Here is a 23,012-nt window from a genome sequence, read left to right on the forward strand (position 1 = left end):
ATATACAGCCATATAGTATCATTTTTTATATTTATACTTTATGTAACTAATTTCATAAAACACGACTTGTTCCACCACTCACTCTTGTCACTTGTTTTTTGAGATGTATTCATGCTGACATATATAGCTCTAGCTTGTTCATTTGGACTGCTGTGTGGAAGTCTATCATATGAATATATGCATTACTAAAGCTGAGCACGGGTTAGGACCCCTTTCTGCTGTTTTACACAAGGCTGCCGTGAACATTTTTGCAGATGTCTCCTTATGCACGTGCATAAGTACTTATTTAAGGTAACATGGTAAGGAATCTTTAATTTTACTAGATATTGCAGAACTGGTAGTTATGCCAGTGTATTTTCCCACCAACAGTAGAGTTCCCACTGTTTGATGTTCCTGACAACACTTGCTATTTTGAAACTTATGTTTTTGCTAATTTGATGTGGTACCTTTCCATGTTTTTAACTTGTATTTCCCTGATTATCAGTGAAGAGTATTTTTTTTCCATGTTTGTTGGCCTTTTGAATTTCCTCTTGTAAGAATAATGTGCTGATATTTCTATTAGGTAGACTTATCATGAGTTGTAGGAACTTTCATTTCTTCATAAATTAAGCCTTTCTTATATATTAATATATTGAAAACATCTTACATGTTGCTTGTCTTTAAGTCTTCAATCCAACTCAAAATATATGAAGGTTTAAATTAGGGATCCAAATTTATATTTTTATAAGTAGATAATTATGCCAACACAATTTTTTTTTAAAAATTCACTCCTTTCTCTACTTGCTTATAACAACATAACTTAAGTATTTATATAGGAGGGTCTCTCCAACTGATTCAAGGAAAACAGCAGCAACATTTAGCATTTAAGATGGCCATGCCATGTATCAGGAACTATGCTAAACATTTTAAATGCTTAGACCATGCATTTTGGAGTCAGAATGCCAGGGCTTAAATGTACACTAGGGATCCCTGATAAATGGTAAATCTTACAAATTTCTTGTTTGTTCACTGGCTAATAGAAATGTATGCATCAGATAAGGGAAATAAATATGCTGGTTGACACAAACTATATATTTTAAAAAGCACCCCAAATATACAACTTGCTTTTATTAAATTGAAAAAAAAATCCCCAAGAGGCAGATATCCCAGTAGTTTTAGTGAAAACAAATTTAATATCATCTTGTTTGAACAAAGCTTTCAGAATAAGTGAGCAATTAAATTCTTAAAGTAGGGACAGAACACCAACAGGCTCTAGACTCCGGAAGAGCTGTAAGCCGACAAATTGGCATTGTTTTGCTTAACAGTTTTAGCTTCAATGTAAATATATATTATTACTTAGAATATTAGCATCTGAACTATATAATGACTATTTTATCATTTTACTTGAATTAAAACCAGAATTTCTGGAACTTCCAAATAGTCTTTAAAGTTTTTCAATATAAACATAAACTAACCCCTATTCCTCTCTACATATCAAATGTGAAATAACTGTCACAATATATCAGCATTTTCACAGAAAGATGTTTAAGGCTTCTGGCACATAAAATGTGTAATTTCTGTGTGACAATGTCATAATTATATACAGAAAATATTTAAAATTCTTGTAGAATTTAAGTTCTAAAGATGAAAAAAACAAGAGTTCCATGTTAATAAAATATTAAAATACTATGAGCTTCCCATAAAATTGACAGTGATTTGTCATTACATAAAGAATACACAAGGCAAGTCTTTCACACTAAGTGATTCATCATTGAAAATAATTATTGAACTGAATATACTTATTTGGTATCACTAGTTTTCTAAATCATTCTTTCAGCCCAAAACAGGCTTTCATATAACTTATAAATATTTCCAATTGCTACACTGAGGCAGCAAATGTCATATCTATGTTTGTCCTAGTTGTATGTCATACAAGTCTATGAATCTTATACTTTTGTCTAAGTCACCATTGTAGAGAATGTGCTGGTAAGTGAAATCAATACAAAGGGATTATTTTTCATTTGTAAAAAATGAAAATCATTTACACCTTGTTTTAAAGTTCTAAAGCAGCATATTCAACTCTTAAGGCAAAAAAAGATAAAAAAATTACTATAAATTATAAATTCTGGTAACTTTTCTTCTGGCATTAAAAGCCACAGCACAAATTCTAATATTTTAATAGATAATATATTAGTGTACATCTGAATATACATTTGCCAAAATGTTCCATTAGTATGAAGTTGGTCTGAAGTGGAAGTGAAGTGCAGTGGTGTGGCAGGGTAACATTTAACGGCCGTCCTGGGCATCAGGGGACATGGAATGGCTGAGTCTTGACCTTCCATTCACAGATATTGTATTTGATGGAATGGTAACCTAAGAGAAAGAAACACACTTTGCACCCATCAATTTAAAATGGGATAGCTGTCTAATTTTCAATTTTCAACAGTTACCACATTTTAACTTCTGCTTAATTGTAAATGATAAGTATTTATTATTCAATAAATTATAATCAAGAATAAATGTTCATTCTACCATAAAATGTAAAAAAAGAGAGTCGTTATTTTCACAACAAATAAGATAAATAATCCATTAACACATCTTAATCTGTACAGAATTACCAAATCAACACAAAGGACAAGAGCACAAACAGACTGCAAACCAAGCTGTTAAAGAGCATTTTTAGCTAGATTAATTCTGTAATTCTGGCTCCCCAAAACTGCCTCTGAGAATGTAGAAAGATAAAGTGAATTCCACAAAGCAATGAATTTTACAAGTTTTGTACTGATGGTATAAATTAACGTGAAATCCCCCTCCCAATGGCCCCCTATTTATTCAAAACAAAAAAACTAGCCCTTGGTTTTAAAAATGCTTTCATATAAAGGATTTAAAAATTAAAATCTGTGACTGTTAAGCCAAATGACTGAAGACTGAAAAGGAGGTTTTTTTTTTTCCCCTAGTAAGTAAACTCCTAAGTTTCAAAATTCTATGGCAAAGTCTTCTATTCACAAACTATAAGTGAATAAAAACACTAAAACAAGAATTTTCTACATAGTGTGAAATTCCAGCTTTTGAAAAATGTAGTCATCTGTATTCTGAATAGTAAATATCTATATTTTGAAACATCATACTTGCAATATAATGAACATATTTTAAGACAGTTTAGATTATAATTTGACTAATTTAGATTCATAACCAAACACTATCATTTTCTCACAAGAAGACAACTGGAGTACAAATGGCCACAGATTTTCCTATTAACCGAGTAAATTGGTTAAAAGGAAAATTAAATTGGCAAATTTAGTTTGGACTTGGCTTCCTTGTGCTTCACTTTTTGCCTTTTACTAAATAAAGATTTAGTAAAGATTGGTCATCTAAACTAATGAGTTTTCTCGATTGTCTGATGAATCCAGGATGGAGCAGAGTGATTGACGCTACACACCTAAAAGAATATGGTAAGAAGAGTTGCCACCAGCAGAAGGGAAAACTCATCTGCACTCTCTTTAGTATGCCTGTGAGATTTCTTTCCAAGTATAGCCAACAAATGACAGGTAATGACTTTCTTTCTTTCTTTCTTTTTTTTTTTTTTTGGAGAGGAAGTAGAATTTATTGGTGAGTATTAAGAGGGGAAGCACAGTGAAAGCCCTCATGAGTGCAGGGCCTGGCACTTGTCCACAGGGCCACGACTGGGGATGTACTTGACCCCACAGCCATCTGGGATGAGCCACTTCTCAGCCACCGTGTCTTCAAATTCATCGACATTGAACTTGGTGAAGCCCCATTTCTTTGAGAAGTGGATCGTCTGGCAGCCAGAGAACTTGAACTTGGCCCTGTGCAGGGCCTCAATCACATGCTCCTTGTTCTGCAGCTTGGTGCGGACGGACATGGTAACTTGGCCAATGTGACCCCTGGCCACAGTGCCCTGGGGCTTTCCAAAGGCACCTCGCATGCCTGTTTGAAGCCTACATTGGGGTAGTGCAAGGTCAGAGACATGAACATACATCTGAAAGGCCTATTATCAAGGTCCCTTAGAGCAACCTATATAGGAAACAGGCTGCATACACCACCAAGGAAGCTGCTGTTTGCAGCCATTGCACACTGGGCCCCCATAAGGAAAGGAACTCAGTACACTTAATTGACTGCAGAGGTAATGACTTCCATTGTGGAACCTTGGTCCTAAATGTTTCTGTGTACAGGATAATTATTTTGTAATCCTTGCCAAAATTGCAGTTCTCATAATTCTTTGTGAAGGAGAAAATTTGTTTTAGGCATTTAGAAAACGTATCGATGGCTCTAAATGTCTCCACGTAAAAGATGCTCATTGTACCACCATATACAGAATCCACTTAAATGTCCACAAATAATGAACAAATAAGCTATGTCACATTCATAAAGTCAAATACTACGTAATCTTTAAAAGAATAGTATATGTATATATATAAACAATTTTAAAAAGCTTCAAAGAGACATTTGTTTATGAATGGATTTGCAGAGGATTCCATTTTGTAAATTAAATACATTTACATACTACAGAAGTGGGCTAGAAGCTTACAGAGCAACCTATCAAGAATGGTTATTTTTGAAGAGAAATGACATCTTCTTTATTATTTAAAAACTTGTTTACTAAACTTTTAAACACAAGAAGCCATCAATAGAATACTAGTTTACGCATTCTGAGGGCAGAGATCTTACTGATTTTAATGCCAGTTTATACCTACTTTATATTTATTTTAGTGCCTGGGACAGTGTAGTGCTCAATGAATATTTCTTAAATGGAATATGGTAACTTGTTACAAACATTCATAAACAAAAAAGAAGGTATCACTTGAATGTTTTTGAATGAGGAACATATTACACTTATAATACAGATACTTAAAAAACAACATTTAAGAATTTACTGATGTGAATATCTACTAGTTGATTGTCTACTCTTGAAGTTTAAAGCATTTTTAGGAATTTCACATAGCTTTCTTTTTTCCATAAGGAATGTAACTATAACAATTTCTATCATTTACATTTACTTTAAAAACGTAGAAATCGCTGCCAACCTGAAACTCTTTGGTTGTTCAAATTTAAACTAAGGAAATATGAATTAAAAAAACTAATTAAATAAACAATACAAGCCAGCAAGATTCTGTGTGACTTACCCAGTTTTTTCCTTCCCTCTACCTTCTGTTGAACCAAAGATAAATCTTACATTTGAAAAACCCTTAATACATAGTGATAAATATCAAAATATCATTCACTATTTTCAGACCTTACTTGTAATAGGGTAATAACTTGATTTTTAGTAAATCAGAGACCATCAAGTACTGAAAGCCAAAGTTGTTCTTATGTCAACACAGGCCAAGGGTAATGAATTAATCTGTCTTACTCTTTGTAAATAATTTGCTGATTAATAAACCTTAACATCACACAATTTATAACATACCGAGCTTGATTTATTAATGCTTTACTTGAAGAAAATACTGATCTCTGTGACTACATGTGGGTTGAGTAGGGGTAAGGTATGCAAAAAATCCCTTCTGAAACATGAAAAAAAACATGGCATATTTATGACTACATTTACACTAGAGCAATCAGCTAGATAATTGTTCTGTTGTGAAACAACCATTATAATGAAGGTTAATTGCCTGCGTATGAACCAGAGCCATAAGACAAGTGGGTACCTGGAGTTAAACTGAACATTTGGGTGCCAAGATATAGAGAAACACAGAGCCAACTTTCTGATGAACAATCTAAACCTACTATCAAAATCACTGGAGATTTTATTTGGCAATATAATTGTTGTTCTATAAAACAAATGTCAGAATTTAAAAGAAACTAGAAGAAATCTTCAGTACAGAACAGAAACATAAGACTTAAGCAAAGATCACAAGAAATTAAGAGCCTGCCTGTGCCCATTTTTACTTCCTTTTGCAATTTTTTGAAATAGAATATATGTATAGAAAAATTCACTAAATGTAAATACGCAGCCCAGTGAAAAACAAATGTGCATACAATGCACCACTCATGTCAAGAGAAAAAATACCTCCACGTTCCCTATTAATCTTCTTTTAAAATTGTGGTATTTTCTTCAGCATAGATTTTAGCCTTATTTTGAATATTTTTATTGCATTACAATAAATAACATTTATCTGGATTACTTAGCTTTTTGATTCCCCCTTAAATTGTGTGCATGGCCTACATCAATAAGCCCTCACCAACCCCTCTTTTTTCCCTCTGGAAGTAAGCGCTATCATAAGTTTTGTAATTACTTCCTTGCTTTTAAAAATAACTGCCACTTATGCATGCATCACTAAATAATGTAAATTAGTTTTGTATGCTGTCAAACTTTATGCATATATATCTGTGTATTTTTGTGCACATTGTTGCATTTTACTATATTTTGTCCATTTGATGGCTATAGGACAGTCCATTCTTTGAATATACTGCTATTAATTCTACTAATTGGATATTAGGGTTATATTTATTTGGAGTTTTTACAAATAATATTCCCTGAACTTTCTTATGTGTGAGAGTCCCGGTACACAATAACAACATTTTTAGGGTACGTAACTAGAAGTGAAAAATGCTCATCATGAAGTTTGTATATTGTGAACTTTACTAGATACTATGTCCATTTTTAGTGAAATGAGATGGATTATAGATGAGATTTTTATTTTAAAAAAATTAGGATCTGGCACTATGCTCAGAGCTATCAATAAGGTTCCACTGAAAGACAGAAAATTTTAGATTCAATGGAACCTAAAGTAATTAGTTTTAAACAGGAAACAATTATAGGATAATCATTTATTGCCCGCTTTTTATGTTGATTCATATTCAGCTCATTCTAGAAGCAATGAGAGTTTTCTGTGTGAAAGGACTGCCAAGTCAGGGTCCATAACACACCAAGTATATAGCTGCTGGCCTGTATAATTCTGTTGGCCTAAAAGGCATTTCCAACTTAATGCAGTTTTCTGCAATTAGTTCATTGAAACTGATGAATATCTTCACTGACCTAGTATAAAGGCATCGCAATCAGTTTCTGTGTAGTAACTTCGTTCTCCCATGGGCCTGATATACAACTGTATCTCAGGACCAGGCTGTGAATGCACAGAAGACAGAGGCTTCATTTTATTCATTTTCGTGTTCTCAGTATCTAGTACAATATTTGTTACTTATGTGCTTTAAAAATGCTTGCCAAATTTATTGAACTGAGAAACCAGTAGTGCTTGGTTTGAAACTCATCCTTAATTTACAAGATCAGAAAAAGAAAAGTTTTCGTGAGGTTGTGTAATTTATTAACAAGGCCATTTATCCTCCTCTAAAAATATAAATTTGTCATGACCGATGAAAAACCAATTTCAATATTAAAAGCTATACCAAATTGTTATGCTGCCTGGCACCTAAAATCTGACTCTACAAATAATTTACAAAATTCAAATCTAATCCACTGTAGTATTCCCTCCTGTTTCCTCCACTCCTGACAGCACCCAGTATTCTGCCTTATCTCCATGTTTGCCCAGACAGGGTGCCAAGTCCTCTGGGAGGAATGGCTGTCACTCATACCTCCTCACATACACACCAAGGAAGTTGGCTTATGCAGTCAAGTTTGGCCAATGATGATATGATTGAAAGGCCCGGAAAGCCTTTCCCCATTTCTTTTCCTATCTTTGTAGCATTCCTGTTCCTTTGCAGATTTAATTTCTGTTGAGCTCAATGTTTTGCTCAACAAGTCTCTTACTATTTTCTAAATGGCTTTTAAAATGATCACAGAAGGAATTCACAAAATGAAATGCCTCGGGAGTTAATGGAATAATAAGTACTTTCCTTGTCTTAGATGCGGAGGTGCTTCCAACCAGGATAATTAAGGGGAGAAGACAACAGAGGTTTAGGGAGAGGGCTCTCTCTGGGGAGTCTAAGTGCTGATGCCTTGTTCAAAGCTTCACCACATCTTCTTCTCAGTGGATGAAGGGAACCCAAGGAGGAAATTCACCTGAAAAGAATTCCCTGTGACACTTGGGTGTTTTTCCTGAGAAAAAGCAGACTTCCTCTTTTTTTCTTCTTCTACCCCACAGTAAGGAGGAGCTAGACAACTTTGGCAGGACATTACTAAGATTTGAACTTCTGCATTATCTATCATCTACATTCTCTAGATATTCTGCACTTTTTTTTGGTTTAACCTATAAAACTCTTCCCTAAGCCTCATACATGGTAGTAACTAATCATGGCAAGAGCTATGACTACAAACTTGTAGGTTCCTATCACTAATGTACCTTTTTTGGAACAGGAAGGTGTTTTCCAAACAGTCTTTCTCGAGGTGCTAACATAATCTCTTAAAATCAGAGTCTAGGGTATTCTCTATATAGTTATGTAAGAATGAACAAAATTCATGTTCTGCACCTGGCCCATGTTGTGGAAAATAGACCTGACATATTTTTCAAGTACGTGTAAGACTCTGGAACTCTTTCAGCTTATACTTCAAAGACATAGAAGAGTAACTTTGGGAACCCTATTTAGATTTACATGCTAGAAAATTTTTTCCCTAAGTATTAGTTTGACAATGGTGACAATAAACCCACTGTCACCCATCTGATAAAGAAGACTTACCCTTTTCAATTTGGCAGCAGCCTCTCCCGAACGGATTGCAGTCAGCAAACTCTGTCGCATCTGTTCTGGGTCAGAGCTTTGGAATGTTAAAGAACTTTGTCTCATAACAGTGAATGATGGGCAATCAGTTGGAGTTGGTATTTGGGAATTCTGTTCATTATGTGCAGAGTTATTTTCCTACAAAAATAAATGTGAAATATTTATATGAATGCCAAGAAAAGAATGGGCCATTTTTTGCAAAACATTTTCATCATCAATAGTTCTTTAACAATCACCATTTGCCACACTGGTGTTTCAGACACAGCTCTGTTTCCTCACCCACTGAATTATCTCTGCTGCCAGAGCTAAGCTGGAAGATGAGGGCATTATTCTCTCTTGAACTCAGGAAGCCAAAGAAGAAAAGTGGTACCACTCTTTGCTTCATAAATACAGTGGTAATTTTATTGTTCTTGAGTTAAATACTGCTGACTTCACTCATACACAGAACTGGTTAGAAAAGCCAAATTAAGATTTTAAAAAATACTGCAAACTAAAAAATGACCCATTTTCATGGTTTCAACATACCAGGCTATGAAATTACTATTTTTAAATGAGCAAAACAGTCAAATAGACAATGTCATATTTGTTGAATCTAATATATCTTCTAATAAAGGAATACTAATTACTATGCTACACTTAGTAGCTTATTTTGTGTTTCTGGAAGTCACATGGACTAAGTGCTAACCATGTTTTATTTTTTGCCATGATAATCAATATATAAAAATTAGGAACTTCCAAACTGAAGACTAAAAAATTTAATTATGCTTCTCAGGAAGGAATATTTAGTAACTGATGTAAGTGGCATATATTATCAAGTAATCTTAAATGTCTTTTTCAAACTGCCAAATACGTATCTTTACCAAAAAATGAGCCAAACAGGGCTCAGGCAATGACTTAAAAGCTTTATTATCTAAACCAAGCTTCCATTGTTTAGGAATGGTATTCTATTCCAAGAAAAATCACAGGCTTTGTGCCCAAGTAAAGAATTAATCTTAGTATCATACTTCTATTCCTGATGCTATATCAAAGTAATAAACATAAATGTAAAATACATGAAACATATTAACATAAATGTTGTTATACAATTATGGAAAAATATTTACTTGGCAATATGGTTAACATTCTTTTGCTCTAGGAATGTTTGAAAAAGTAATATTAAATACTTCTGGAACTGTCACACAAATATGAATGTATTCTTTAAACACTATCAGAGTAAGAGTACACAAAGTATTTCTTTAAAATTGCATGAGGATTATCATAAATCATGCTGTGAATTTCATCTTCTCCTTTGACTCTATTATCTGAAGCTAGCAAAATACAGCATTTAGTTGACCAAACACTAAGTCAACGACATTCCTTTATAGTAAATATTTAAGGTTAGATAGTGGTTAGATAACAGTTTGGTCAACATACATATTATAGTTGAAAGTTGACACTGAATTAACAAAATGGGGAATTAAGAAAATTAAAACTCTGCTTTCAATGTATTTATATGTGAAAATGTACAATATATGCAAGCTGAAGTTGAGTGTATATGATGGAAATCACATAGCTGAGAGATGCTCAGTTATTTTGTCTAGTCTCTCATACTATTATTTTTCCATTTCATTAAGACTATTTCCTTTACTATTACATAGTAATGTAAAATTGGAGAATAAACCAGAAGATTTAGACAAGTTAAAAACAAATTAAGATAACACAGGAAAATAGAACCATAAACTAGTAGATATATCATACAAATGATATGAGCAAAGAAACTTTAAAACATTTGCTAATGACACAATTATATAATGATGACCTTACAGTAATACCTAAACAAGTTATATAAGTTATAATTGTGAGCAAATAATCAGATTTTATGTATCACCACTCTCTTCACTACAATAGCTTAATTTCAGATTAATATGAGTTCAGAGTTAAGTAGCACACAAACATACCAACATGCTTGTTAACCCCCATTAAACCATGTCATTAAATTTGAATACTTATTTTTAAAAAGGCTACAGTTACCTTATCAGACACACCAAGCTGTGGGATGTCCACAAATTTATTTACAGAATAAGTCTCCCCTTCCTCTGTGTTGGCTGGAGGTTGGACCAATGCACTGGCACTAGGTGACTCGGTGCGCTCTTTACTGAAAGACTGTGACCTTTTCACTACAGCAAGAGCAAATGGTGAAGGACCAGAACTTGAGTATGGTCGTGGGGCACCAAAAGTTTTCAAAGTCTTCAGATTTTGTGTGGATACCTGACTAGCAGGAATTGTCACAGGTTTTGGAGCTATGGGAGGAGGGGAGGCTTCAGCAGGAGCCTGACCGATGACATCGTCATCAGTTTTTTCAACAAGGGGTTGTGGAACAGAGTGAGGCATTTTACTTAAGGGGGAAAGAGTCTGCTCCGGAGAAGGCAGCATATCCCTTTCTGCCTCTTTATTTGTCAGTTCTTTTGGAGCAGGATTAGGGGCAGCATGGACACTCTTGGCAGCTGCAGATGTCACATAGTGACCCGATACTCTCTTCTGCATCTGCAAAAAAAAAGAGCTGGGTTTGGCTTGGGCATTTGAAGCCCGAGATTTAAATTTTGATTCCAAAATATTGTTTATTTCTTCCAAATTTGGTGCAAAAGGAGCTGTGCCAGTGTCTCTTGTCATTTTGGGAGCAGGTTTCAGAGGACTAACCATGGCACCATCAGGTGAGCTCACAGAACTGGGCACTTGATGCTCTGTTCTCAGGGTAGGCTTCGGTTTAAGGTTTGGCAGTGGCTCTTTTGGGCTTTCAGAAATAGCAGAATCTTCTGCTTGGATGGCAGTTTCTTTCACATTCTCATGAGTGTGCTTTTTCCCTAAAGCATGCATGTCCTGATCATCTTTATACTCTATGGTTTCTGATTGCCAGTCTTTTGATATTTCCAAGGATTTGGGAGGCACTATTTTATAAGTAGTCATGCCAATTTTGGGTATATACTCTCGTGTAATTTCATTTGAAGGTTTTGGCTTGGGATTGTAGTCCTGTCTGTAAAGTGGGTAATTCTTTAGGTAAGAAGCAGTTGAATTTTTGTCAATCCTATCTATAGGAGGCAAAAGATCATCATTACCATGTGCACAAATTGGATCTTTTACAGTAAGCGGATCTTCTGAATGTATAATTAGGGTGCCTTGACTCCTGAATTCCCTTGAGGTATTTACAGAATCTTGTGAACTTAAGCATGAGTGTTGAGTTGATATGTTGTTATTTGAAGTTTGCACACATTCTTCAACTTTGGAGTCAGACAAATTATGATCTTGGTGTTTCCCATCAAAACTGTTACAAGAAGGGGTTGTCTGAATTGCTGCATCTTGCATTTTTGTCTTTTCTGCACTGGGTTGATTCAGTTTTTGATCTGGTACTGATGAAGCTGCTAGATGGTTTTCCTTGTAACTTATAGCAGTATCAGTTTCATGTGCCTCAGAGTTTGATGGTCTCTCAACTTCCATATCAATGTTGTTATTTTTGGCAACACCTCCTACATTGATTTCTGTTTTCTTCACTCCATTTTTCATATTGTCTTCTGTGTTCTCTGGATAGACAATTATTTCATTTTGAACTACTGAGAGAAAAAAACGATCAAGTTAAATATATGAAAAAAGTAGAAAACCTCAAGTTTTTAATGCCTACTTTCTCCAACCTGAAATAGTTTGGTTTGAATTCTACAGATAATTTTCAACTCACTGACTATATAAAGGTAGGTAGTAGCATACAGAGAAAACAGTACGTGCTTTGGATTCATACAGACTGAAGTTTGGAATCCCTGGCTTAACTAGTGTGGCCACAACATGTTAATTAACCCCTTTGAGCCTCAGTTTGCTCACACATAAAAAGGTGAAAATATTTATATTATATGTGTATCATTTAGATAGCATGCTCATTAGTATATTGACCAGAATAAACACTCCATAGAAGGTAAATAAAAATAAGTTTTTACTTCTTAGAAGATGTCATTCAGTCATTGTTCATGACAAAAAATAGAAACTGACAAATTCAAAAACTGTATTTTTCCTCTATTTTGACTGTCTTTTCTATAGCCCCTAGCATATTTATATTTTCATACCTAACATTAAAAGGAAAAGAATCCCAGCAAATGCAGTTTTAATGAAGACCTTAACAGAGAACATTAAGATTTATAGTAAAAACAGAATCTCAGTTGATTGTCTTGTTAACTAGGTATCTTTGCTGAAGGCTGTTAGAGGACTTTATTTTTAGTTATAACATGGGTGATTTCAATGACATGAAATCAGTCATAATGGTTTTGATTTTTCTCTGTTGGAAATAGGCATCCTTATTCTACAGTCAGAGTCAAAATCAAAGTAGAGAAAATAACCTTCCTCTCCCTTGCACTACTTTTCCTCTTGATTCTAATTCAGACCTCCTGAAAAGAAAACTCATTTGCCAGTGTCTAGGTTAACAGAGCAACAGCTTCCAGTCAACAACATGACGGCAAAGCACTGGCAGGAGGCATGTGGAAGGAAACAGGGTTTGGAGTCTGCACCATGTGCCCAGTACTGAATTAAGTCATTCCTCTGCTCCTCTATTCAAATGCCCTGAAGAATCATGCTTCCTGCACTATCACTGTGCTTATCCTCAAAACCCTAGTGGCCTTTTCACATATGGCAATAGTTTGCACAGCACAAGTTAAACGTGAGCCTTGGGGGTCAAACTGTGAAATTATGTCAAGTTATTTCTCTATAGTTTTATCGCACCCACTTTTACCTATAAGAATGAGATGAAGTACACTGCCTAAAATGTAATAAGCTATATTATATAGTTTCTCTCTTAAAAAAAGAAAAAGAAAAAAGATATGCATGCAGAAAAATATCATGTTAGGTAAATTTGTATACAATTTAAAAACATATCTTCATACTTTTAAACTCTGCCTGATTGCACAGTTATTTGGTTGTGGCAGTTAATATTCTATATTGTGTTGCAAGATTCCTATATTAAACATGTAATTTTAAAATGGAACTCATTTTTATTCTTCCCAGATAAAATGCAACTGAGTATCAGAATACGTACCATCTACTTAGGTGAATTCTTTTCTCAATGACCAATTATTATCAACTATTTTGATTTACAAAATTAAGGACCCATGCTCTTAGGAACCACAGAAGAGGCACATTTCTGCCTCTGCTCTCAATTTACTTGGTTCATAAGTATTTTTCAATGTTCATATGAAAAACACTATTTTGAACACTGTTATAAGCATGAAAGAATTTAAGAAACAATCTCTGGCAGCAGGAAATGAGTCTAAATGTATTTCCTTCTTTCTTTCTTATTTCTAATTTTCCACTGAGTATATGTATTTCCCAGAAATATTTTCCAAAAGAAAGTAAATCAATGTAAACATATATTTTAAATTGAATCCCCGTTTAAAAACCCTAATTTATTGGTTTTAGAATTATAAGTCTCTGTTTTTCATATTTTTGGTAGGTTACACCTACTTTACCATTGTCTAACTCTGAATTTCTTCTCAACATTTCATGATTATTTCCAGTGATTGGCAGTCCCGGAAACCCAGAATCCATCCTCATATACAACTGACAATGATGTTAACCAAGTGTTTATAAATGGCTAGATCATTTTCCAAGAATGGCCAGTAGAGGGAGAAGGTATCTTTTATACTATAGTGACCCTCTACTCAAAAGTGACACTGACATTGACAAACTTACAAGAAGGTGATTTAGATAAGGGTAGGTAAAAAGGAAAACAGAATAAAACTACTTTAAGAATAATAGACATTATTTACTTTAAAAAACAACTAGAGTTGACAAAGGTCATAGCAAAACAAACCATATGCAAATCAAAGTACTACGTAAATGTACTTGTGACTCTGGCACTAACTTGACAACAAAAGTCTTAACAAAAATGATTCAACTTGACTATTGTTTTAAAGAGAAAGAAGCAGCTTTTAAATCATAATTTCTCAATAGGAATGCTATTGCCATCACAGTACATGCTGTGAAAAACTGAATCAAGTGGAAAAGAATGAAAAAATTATTTGCTTTTAGACCTTCTCAGTATATCTCACAATGGTATTGAATGTGGGAGAAAATGAATCAGTAGCATACATACTCAAGTTAACGAACACATACCACACACATACAATTATATATATATATATATATATATATATATATACGTAATCATATATATAAGTATGACATTGCGATTATCTATGTCTTATTCAAATATGAATACTACATCCTAAGTTTTCTAAATATCTTAACCTAGTTTTCTAGATTAACATAATAGATTGGACTATGAGAATTCATAAGCCACTTCCTTCTTAACCCCTTAAAACACCATTGAGTATTTTTTGAATTTTCTATTTGCATAGGATTGTTTTTCTGAAATTCAATACTAAGTACATATTTTATGAGTATCTCAGGATTCTGCTAGGTGCCATGAGTAGTGCAAAGTATCAAATGTAATTTATCTGATCCAAGACTGCCTAATTCAGTTGAGGAATCATATAGAACCACAAAGCTTCTAATAATCAAGTAAAAACATGAAATGATATGATTTGGATAAAAATTGAATGGGTAAAATAGATGAAAAATTGTCTTTCAGACAAAGACAACATGAATATATGCCTTATGATATAGAAATGAGCAAATGACATCATGAGAAAAAATAAGTTGTGCTAATATGAGGATGGGAACTGGGAAACAGTGGTAAATAAGGTTATATTATTAGATGATTTGGGCCCTGAAAAATCAGGCAGAAAAGTTTCATCCAAGGAAGTTAGATGGAAAAAAAGAGAAACAGATCGCAAATAGATGCACAGAAGAAACATTTTTAAGATCCAAAGTCTAAATTAGATAATTTCTATGTTTTAACAACAAAAGTAGTACACATGGTAGTTAAGGGCACACTCTAGAGCAATATTGCCCCAGTTTAAATCCTAGGTTCACCACTTACCGTAGTAGTTGTGAGACCTCAGTTGAGTTATTTAATATCTCTGTGGCACAATCATCTGTAAAATGGAACTAAAAATAATAGTACCCATAATATCCATAAATGAGGTAGGTATTCAGTGAGTTACAGGAGATTAAATGAGTTAATACATATAAAGTGTTAAGAACTGTCCTTGGCACATAATAAAAGTAAGAAAGTGTTGGCTATTAATTTATATAACTCACCATTCTCTTGGTTTGGGCCCAACGACTTCAAGTTTCTTATACTGTCAACTACCTTCTTTCCATTGCTTGTATCATATACTACACTGTGTGGTTCTCTGGAAGATATGACATTGTATGTTATATGTTAATACTATGGAAACACACACATACACACACACACACAGACACACACACACACACACAATGAGAAAACAGGCAATAATTTCCAAAGACAGATGGACTAAAATAATCATTTATTTCTGCCAAACATTGGAAATTTAATAGCAGAAAAAAATATAACTGAGAAGAAATGCTGCTATGAAACATTAGATTTCATGTGGTGGTCCCATTAAAAAGAAAGAAGCTTAGTAAAATAGACACTTTTCCAGAATAGTGGTTTTATTTTGTTATTATCAGTTATTTGCCTTTTAAAGAAAAAAGAAATTAAATGAAACATTTTAGTTTTTCATCTGGCAAGGTCAACTATATAAATCAGAATGTAGATTGACCTCACTGATTTTTTTTTCCTTTGGTGATAGAATAGTTTAATAAGGAGACAATCTCATGCAAATTATAATAAACGTCTGACATATATGGTTTATTTTGCTTGGTTGATTTCATCTTTATCCATGTTGTTGCATTTCAAACCTAAGTGGACTAGACTATAGCTGTCTGTTTCTAGAATAAAGTGGAAAGTACATTCTCTGTTTCATAAAGTTGACTGCAAAGATAATACTCATGATTTAACATCATACTCTAAGATGCAGAATTGTTTTCATATACCAGTGAAAACCCACCAGGAATACTTGGTAAAAATTGAAAATTAAATATTACACATAGGTCACATAGGTAACAGGCAAAACACCCACACAAAGAAAAATTTTCATTTTTGAATCACACAAGTAAACTATTTCTCATGGTTTATCTGACACAGGGATATTAGAACTGTCACATTTGATTTTCTTTGAATGTAATTACATGCAAATAAGTACTTCATTAATAAACATTCTTATATAATGGTAAAAAGGATAAAGTCAAAACCAAAGGGCTGACTATATTTATGTTTAAAATATCAGATCTATATTTCAGAAGACTAGTATTAATTAAACTAACGGCCACCAACACTCCAGCACAGAGACTACTTACTGTCCATCTGTGCTTTTAGTTTCTTGTTTTTCTTCCATGGAGTTTTGTGAGAACTCTCCACTACCATTGCCAAGGGCTGAGTCTGGATCATTTTTCAGTGTATTTATTATATCAGTAGATACAAAAGGAATATCTGGTGACTTCGGAGAAATATTTTCAGCTTCAACTTTAGGCACTTCACTCAGTTCTTCCTTTTCATCTATCTCTTCAAGGCTATAATCAGAGCTTATTCCAGCTACAAAGAAATGCAGATATAATCCTAAATATTAATTTGCCCCATTCATCATATGCAATTCTGGCAAGGAAGGAATTTTGAAAAATAATAATTAGCTGGACTCTTTTAAATTCTGCCTCAAAAATAATAGTGAAGTTCTTTCTCCTGGTGAGCAGTCATGTTAACATAAAACCAGATTATCTCAGACTCATAATTCTCAAAACAATTTGCTGTCACTCTAGGTTTTATTCATGGTAGAGACAAGAGGTTATTTAATCTCATAAACTTCAAGTTAAATATTTCATTTAAGAAATGTCTTACAATTGAATGGTTTTTACACTCATCCAGCAACTCAATAATGCAAATTAAAGGCAAATTAATAATTTTAAAAGTGAAAATGAAAAGCACATGAGATTTTTGTATTGTCTACAAGGGCACTCATAAAATTTGACTCAATAGTTATTAGTACCAACTATACTTGAGAATTACCTGAGCCCCCTTTAAAAATATTGAGGCTCACACCCTACTCCACAAAATCAGAATCTCTGAAGGGTGGGGCAAGGGACTTTTAAGACTACTTAGATGATTCTACTATGCAACCTCAGTTAAAAGCCACTGACCTAGATGCTTAATTTTTGAAAATACAAATAGAGCAAGTATTGGACAATGAAAATTAAGTTTTATTCCTATCCAGTTTGATTCTCAGAGGCAACTTGCTTTAACAGTTTTTCCCGTATGTCCTGAGAAAGTGTAATATACATACATAGGCTGATAACCATACTCATGTTTCCTTTTGTTAGTTTATTTAATATAAATGGAAGCATACTGTAGCCACCTAGCTTTTTTCTCCACTTACAATATCTTAAATATCATCCATATTAATATATATGTTTACACATAAATATTTTCAATAGCTGTGGTTAACATTTCATTGTATAAAAAATGTATTTTATCACCAAAAACCAGTAGCCAGCAGGGTAAAAGAGAAGGAGGCATCCTGAGCAGTTAATGTTCATGCTTATTGTCAAGATTAGCCATGGAAGTACATGAAGCCAGAGTGAGGTTCTGGATTTTTGCTAAATATAATTAAACATTTCCATATACACCACAGTATCTGAAAGAAATTTAATTTTATCCCACGGCTGGGGATGCGGTGGGAGGGGGGGCTGGGTGGGGAGGTGGTATAGCATCCAATTATAGTAATCAGCACATTCAGAAAATTTAATTTAAATTTTTAACATAATTCAATATTTAAAGTACTTAAAATATATTTTAAAAATTTTATCTCTAAGTATATAGACAGAAAAGTGTGCTATTTGTGCTCTTTGAGAAATAAACATGAGAAATTTTAATGGTATTTTTATCATTAATAAAAATAGATTACTCAATAAAAAATATTTAAAAATTTTGATTTAAGTGAATATTCAAATGTACATATTTTGGCAAATGATGCTTTATTATGATGTGAAATAGAAATAATGGGTCTACAATAGCATATTGTATCTATGTGTTAAGAACATATTTATATAATTTGAAAACTCTAGGCTGGGCGTGGTGGCTCACGCCTGTAATCCCAGCACTTTGGGAGGCCGAGGCGGGCGGATCACGAGGTCAGGAGATCGAGACCATCCTGGCTAACATAGTGAAACCCCGTCTCTACTAAAAATACAAAAAAATTAGCCGGGTGTGGTGGTGGGCGCCTGTAGTCCCAGCTACTCAGCAGGCTGAGGCGGGAGAATGGCGTGAACCCAGGAGGTGGAGCTTGCAGTGAGCCGAGATCACGCCACTGCACTCCAGCCTGGGCAACAGTGAGACTCCTCAAAAAAAAAAAAAAATAATAAATAATAATAATAATAATAATTTGAAAACTCTGTATTGAAAAAAATGAAAGGCCATGATGGTTTAGATACAAATGTGTTTTTTAATTTTTATTATAAGGTCTTGCTTTGTCACCCAGGCTGGAGTTCAGTGGCATGATCATAGCTCACTGCTGTCTCAAAATTCAGGGCTCAAGCAATCCTCCACCTCAGCCTCATGAGTAGCTGGGATTTTAAGTGTGAGCCACCATGCCCAGCCTCAATTGTGTTTTCAAAGTGACCCCTCAGTATATATAAGCCAAATAGAAGAGAAGCTAAAATTCTTCAGAACCACTGATTTTATTTAACTAATCCACTCTGTTGTATTCATCTGTATGGTTGGGAAAAACAACAAACTCTACACCCAGATAAAATTTCAAGTGAAAAAGGGGAAACTTCTCTTTCTTTATAAAATATGTTTACACAAGGTTTCAACAGCTCATCAAATTTACAATCGATGATATCTTAACCTGCCTGACACAAAGCACCAGCCAGGAAAAGCCTGACCACCTACATGTCAATGATGTTATGGCTGCCTCAGGTGTCCCAGGGCACTCAAAGACAGAGGTTTCCTCCATCAGTTTGGGCGCAGTGCACTGCTCCTGACTGGAAAGCCCAGGGTGAAAGGTTTCTGCCAAAGAAGTAGAATCTGTAGAAATGGCACTTAGACAACAGAGTTAAGGCAAGCAGAGACCAAGAAGCATTTTGGAAGAAATCAGATTTGTTAGCTCACAATTATCCATGCATTAAATAAGAAGAGGTAAAAGGAAAAAAACAAATGAAGAAAAACAGATATGAAGCAAAGTTTGAATAGCATGCACTCCTTTTTATAATATTTCAGTGACTTCTAATTTCACTCAACAGTTGTAATTGTTATTATTCAATACATTTCCTTTGTGGAAAAAAATGGTGCCATTTATATTATTCTGAGTAAAAGCTGAGAAAAATCATTACTAGGTATCTGAGAGTAAGATTTAAAATCACAGAGGAGTGAAGAATTCTTACATATATATGTTAAAATTCCAAATTCTTAAATACCACTTAAAGATTAAAGATTCAAGAGTGTTCCTCCTAAATGTTTCCTGTATTTGGAATATAAATTATAAAAATCAGGCGAGTCGTATTAAGCATTTTTTATACTTACAAAATTATCCCCATGATAAAGTCCTAGCATAATCATATTCTATTTTTGGTATATTACTAGTCTATCACATTCATTGATGTCTAATAGTAACTCTAAAGATTAAAACATTTTTATCATACTTCTTAGAAAAGCTAAGTAGCTATTATTAAAAACACTGGAAAAGTATTACTATAAATTATGTAACTTGTAATGGAATTTTGTTTGGAAAGAATCCTAGAGGAGAGCCATATACTGCAACAGAAAACATTTTCATGGTAACAGATTTTTACCATTAGAGTAGGGTAACTTGTATGTTGAGTTCATACCTAGAACAGTTGCATCATGAAATTGTGCTTACACTTTCCTGTAAGTTTTCTTCTGCACACACCAAGGTACATTCCTAATTACAGTGTGTCATTACACTTGGGAAGGAGGTTAATAAATGTTAACCTGATACTGCATAAGGGAAAGCAGGAGACCACATAGAAAAAGTACTCAAGGACAATTCCAGAACTGAAATTTTGATCTCTGCCAGCTTCATACTCTAATTGGGTAGAGGGGCAGAGGGGTGGGGGCGAGAATTTATTTCATAATAAAAAAATTTGGGAAATGAGGCCAAAGAATCTGTATCTCTTTCATGTACAAAGCATCGCAAATGGATTCATTTCTCAATTATCATGGACGTCCTTTTTCAGTAATTACACCATGTAGAATAAGGGTGTCATACCTGGGCTGGATAGCTCCTCAGGAGAGTTTGCTTCTGAAGCACTGTCTGGAGGAACTCCATCTACTGGCTGTAAGGCTAAAGGAAAGAAGCAACACAACTTATAAAGTCATATTCACAAATAAAACAATTCCTTAACAGTTTAACTTAGTTATATAGTTCAGAAAGCAGTAAGCCTTGCTAGAAGCCATTTTACTATCTAGCTGTAAAACACTAAAATCCACTTAGACTCCCTTTTCTACATACAGCTAATCCTGAAATGGCAGCATCTTTCTGAATAAATTCACGGATTATGACATGCTCATCTTAGGATAATGGAGCTGTATAATTTTGACACTTTATTTGGTGATGTTTCAGATTTTTAAACGGCAGCAAAGTGAGACTAATCAAGATGTATTTAAAAAGCCTAAGTATTATTTAAAAAGCATAACTTACATACCCATATCTTTCCTACTGTCCATATTAAACAAAACACAACACAAATGTAATGTTAATGAAACAACCACATTACCAGTCACATGACTATTTTCATCACTTTGATGCGGGGGTATTTTGGAGGGTGGGGAAGGTGCTTTTCGCTTTGTCCTTCTCAAAGATGAATTCCCTGCAGACGTGCTGCTGAGCTGCAGTGAACCTGCCCTCACTCTTCCTGCTTCACAGGGACTCTGGAAAACAAAATGACCAAATAAAATCCTACATTTAGAAATCAGTAGCAAACTTTAGGAAGACACTGAACTTTACGTCAAGCACAGGATATATCCAAATGGAACATAACAGTCATTCCTTAAAAACGTTTATGAAGCACCTGCCACACGCAGAAGCTGGGCTATGGGATAGATATGTAAAGAAAAATAAAATACGGCCTCTCTCAAGAAACTTGGGCTAGAATGGGAAACTGCCACACAAACAACTAACTGTAATGTAGAGGACTCATAAGTAACAGAGTTAAAAACTAACTTTTAAAGAAAAATCTGGAGACATTAAAAGGAAGGGATGAAAAAGGGAACATTATTTGTATAGTAGTATCTGGCTTGATTAAATCTACCTCTTTACAGCTGCAGTGTTTCAGTGGGGAACACTGCAAAAATCTATATGTCTACCTGAGGCAAGGTCCTTCAAGGTCACCTACTGCAAAGAGCTACTGCTCACACTCCTAGCCCGTGACTGTCAGCAGACCCTAAGACATCCTCCTTCAGCAGAGGTCAGTGCCTCCTGACCAAATGCCATGTCATCTTTGCTCTTTGCCTTTACCAAGAATGAATGAATGAATGAATGAATGAATGAATGAATAACTATTTAAAAGAGTTGTTCAGGTGGCTCACACCTGTAATCCCAGCACTTTGGAAGGCCAAGGTGGGCAGACCACCTGAGGTAAACAGTTCGAGACCAGCCTGGCCAACGTAGTGAAAGCCCGTCTCCACTAAGCCTGGATAAAAAAATTAGCCAGGCGTGGTGGCATGTGCCTGTAATCCCAGCTACTCGGGAGGCTGAGGCAGGAGAATCGCTTGAATCCCAGAGGTGGAGGTGGCAGTGAGCCAAGATTGCGCCATTGCACTCGAGCCTGGGCGACAAGAGTGAAACTCCATCTTGAGAAAATGAATAAATAAATAAAAGAGTTGTTTGCAGTTTGTGCCTCCAATTTCTCTTATCCCACTTGAACCCTTTCAATGATACTTTTCCCAGCCTTTGATCCATTAAAATGATTCCTATCAAAGTCACCAAAGACCTTGACTATGAAGAAATCTGTGGCCACTTCTCAGAACTCACTTATGAGACCTATTAGCAACATTAAACAAAGCTAACCACCCTCCTAAAATACATTATTTTTCTTCCAGGAGACCACATTTCTTACTCTCTATAGATCCGTACTCTCTGGCTACTCAGTTTTCTGTGTCTGCTTCTCTTCATCTCCTGATCAACACTGGTGTGACAGAGAGCGTGGTCTGTGAACACATTCCATTTAGTATCTCTGCTCCCTCTCCAGAGGATCTCATCTATTCTCTTTAAGTATTATTTGCATGCCGATGAATTCCAAATCCACGTCTCTATCTTGGACCTCTGTTCTGATCTCCCCTTAATGTCTGAAGCCTCTTCAATTTAGCATGTCTAAAACTGAGATCATGATAATTCCTCTTTATCCCTCTGCCACATCCTATTCTCACAGCCTTCCCTGTCTTAGTAAAGAACAAG

At 34.6% G+C, this 23,012-nt stretch overlaps 2 protein-coding genes and 1 non-coding gene across 19 annotated transcripts in view; all 3 read right to left on the bottom strand.

The window, feature by feature from the left end:
- Window positions 1-23,012, bottom strand: part of COBLL1 (cordon-bleu WH2 repeat protein like 1) — a 193,572-nt gene that overhangs the window by 35,376 nt on the left and 135,184 nt on the right. For 6 of the 17 annotated variants that reach the window (XM_055380233.2, XM_019022449.4, XM_019022450.4 and 3 more), the window contains 8 exons: window positions 21,334-21,487; window positions 20,826-20,900; window positions 19,490-19,606; window positions 16,906-17,140; window positions 15,781-15,875; window positions 10,618-12,191; window positions 8,569-8,745; window positions 1,153-2,352 (listed from right to left, as the gene is read on the bottom strand). In XM_055380233.2, coding sequence (XP_055236208.1) covers window positions 2,266-2,352; window positions 8,569-8,745; window positions 10,618-12,191; window positions 15,781-15,875; window positions 16,906-17,140; window positions 19,490-19,606; window positions 20,826-20,900; window positions 21,334-21,487 — 2,514 coding nt within the window. In that variant the 3' untranslated portion in view covers window positions 1,153-2,265. Of the gene's footprint in view, window positions 1-1,152; window positions 2,353-8,568; window positions 8,746-10,617; window positions 12,192-15,780; window positions 15,876-16,905; window positions 17,141-19,489; window positions 19,607-20,825; window positions 20,901-21,333; window positions 21,488-23,012 lie in introns of those variants that run through there. The other 11 variants (XM_019022448.3, XM_031008563.3, XM_063694945.1 and 8 more) reach the window with 6 other exon arrangements.
- LOC109025982 (large ribosomal subunit protein uL16-like) lies at window positions 2,359-4,082 on the bottom strand. Its single transcript, XM_019022453.3, has one exon. It carries the CDS (start codon window positions 3,977-3,979, stop codon window positions 3,623-3,625), a length of 357 nt encoding a protein of 118 aa, XP_018877998.1. The 5' UTR covers window positions 3,980-4,082; the 3' UTR covers window positions 2,359-3,622.
- On the bottom strand, window positions 3,987-4,121 carry LOC115933853 (small nucleolar RNA SNORA70). Its single transcript, XR_004069699.1, has one exon. It is a non-coding gene; the product is annotated as a small nucleolar RNA SNORA70 (small nucleolar RNA).

This window comes from Gorilla gorilla, chromosome 11 (genome assembly GCF_029281585.2).
Source record: "Gorilla gorilla gorilla isolate KB3781 chromosome 11, NHGRI_mGorGor1-v2.1_pri, whole genome shotgun sequence".
NCBI lineage: Eukaryota > Metazoa > Chordata > Mammalia > Primates > Hominidae > Gorilla > Gorilla gorilla.

Bases quoted from the DNA above. Each gene is read 5' to 3' on its own strand.
- LOC109025982 (XM_019022453.3), bottom strand. From the start codon at position 3,979: ATGTATGTTCATGTCTCTGACCTTGCACTACCCCAATGTAGGCTTCAA.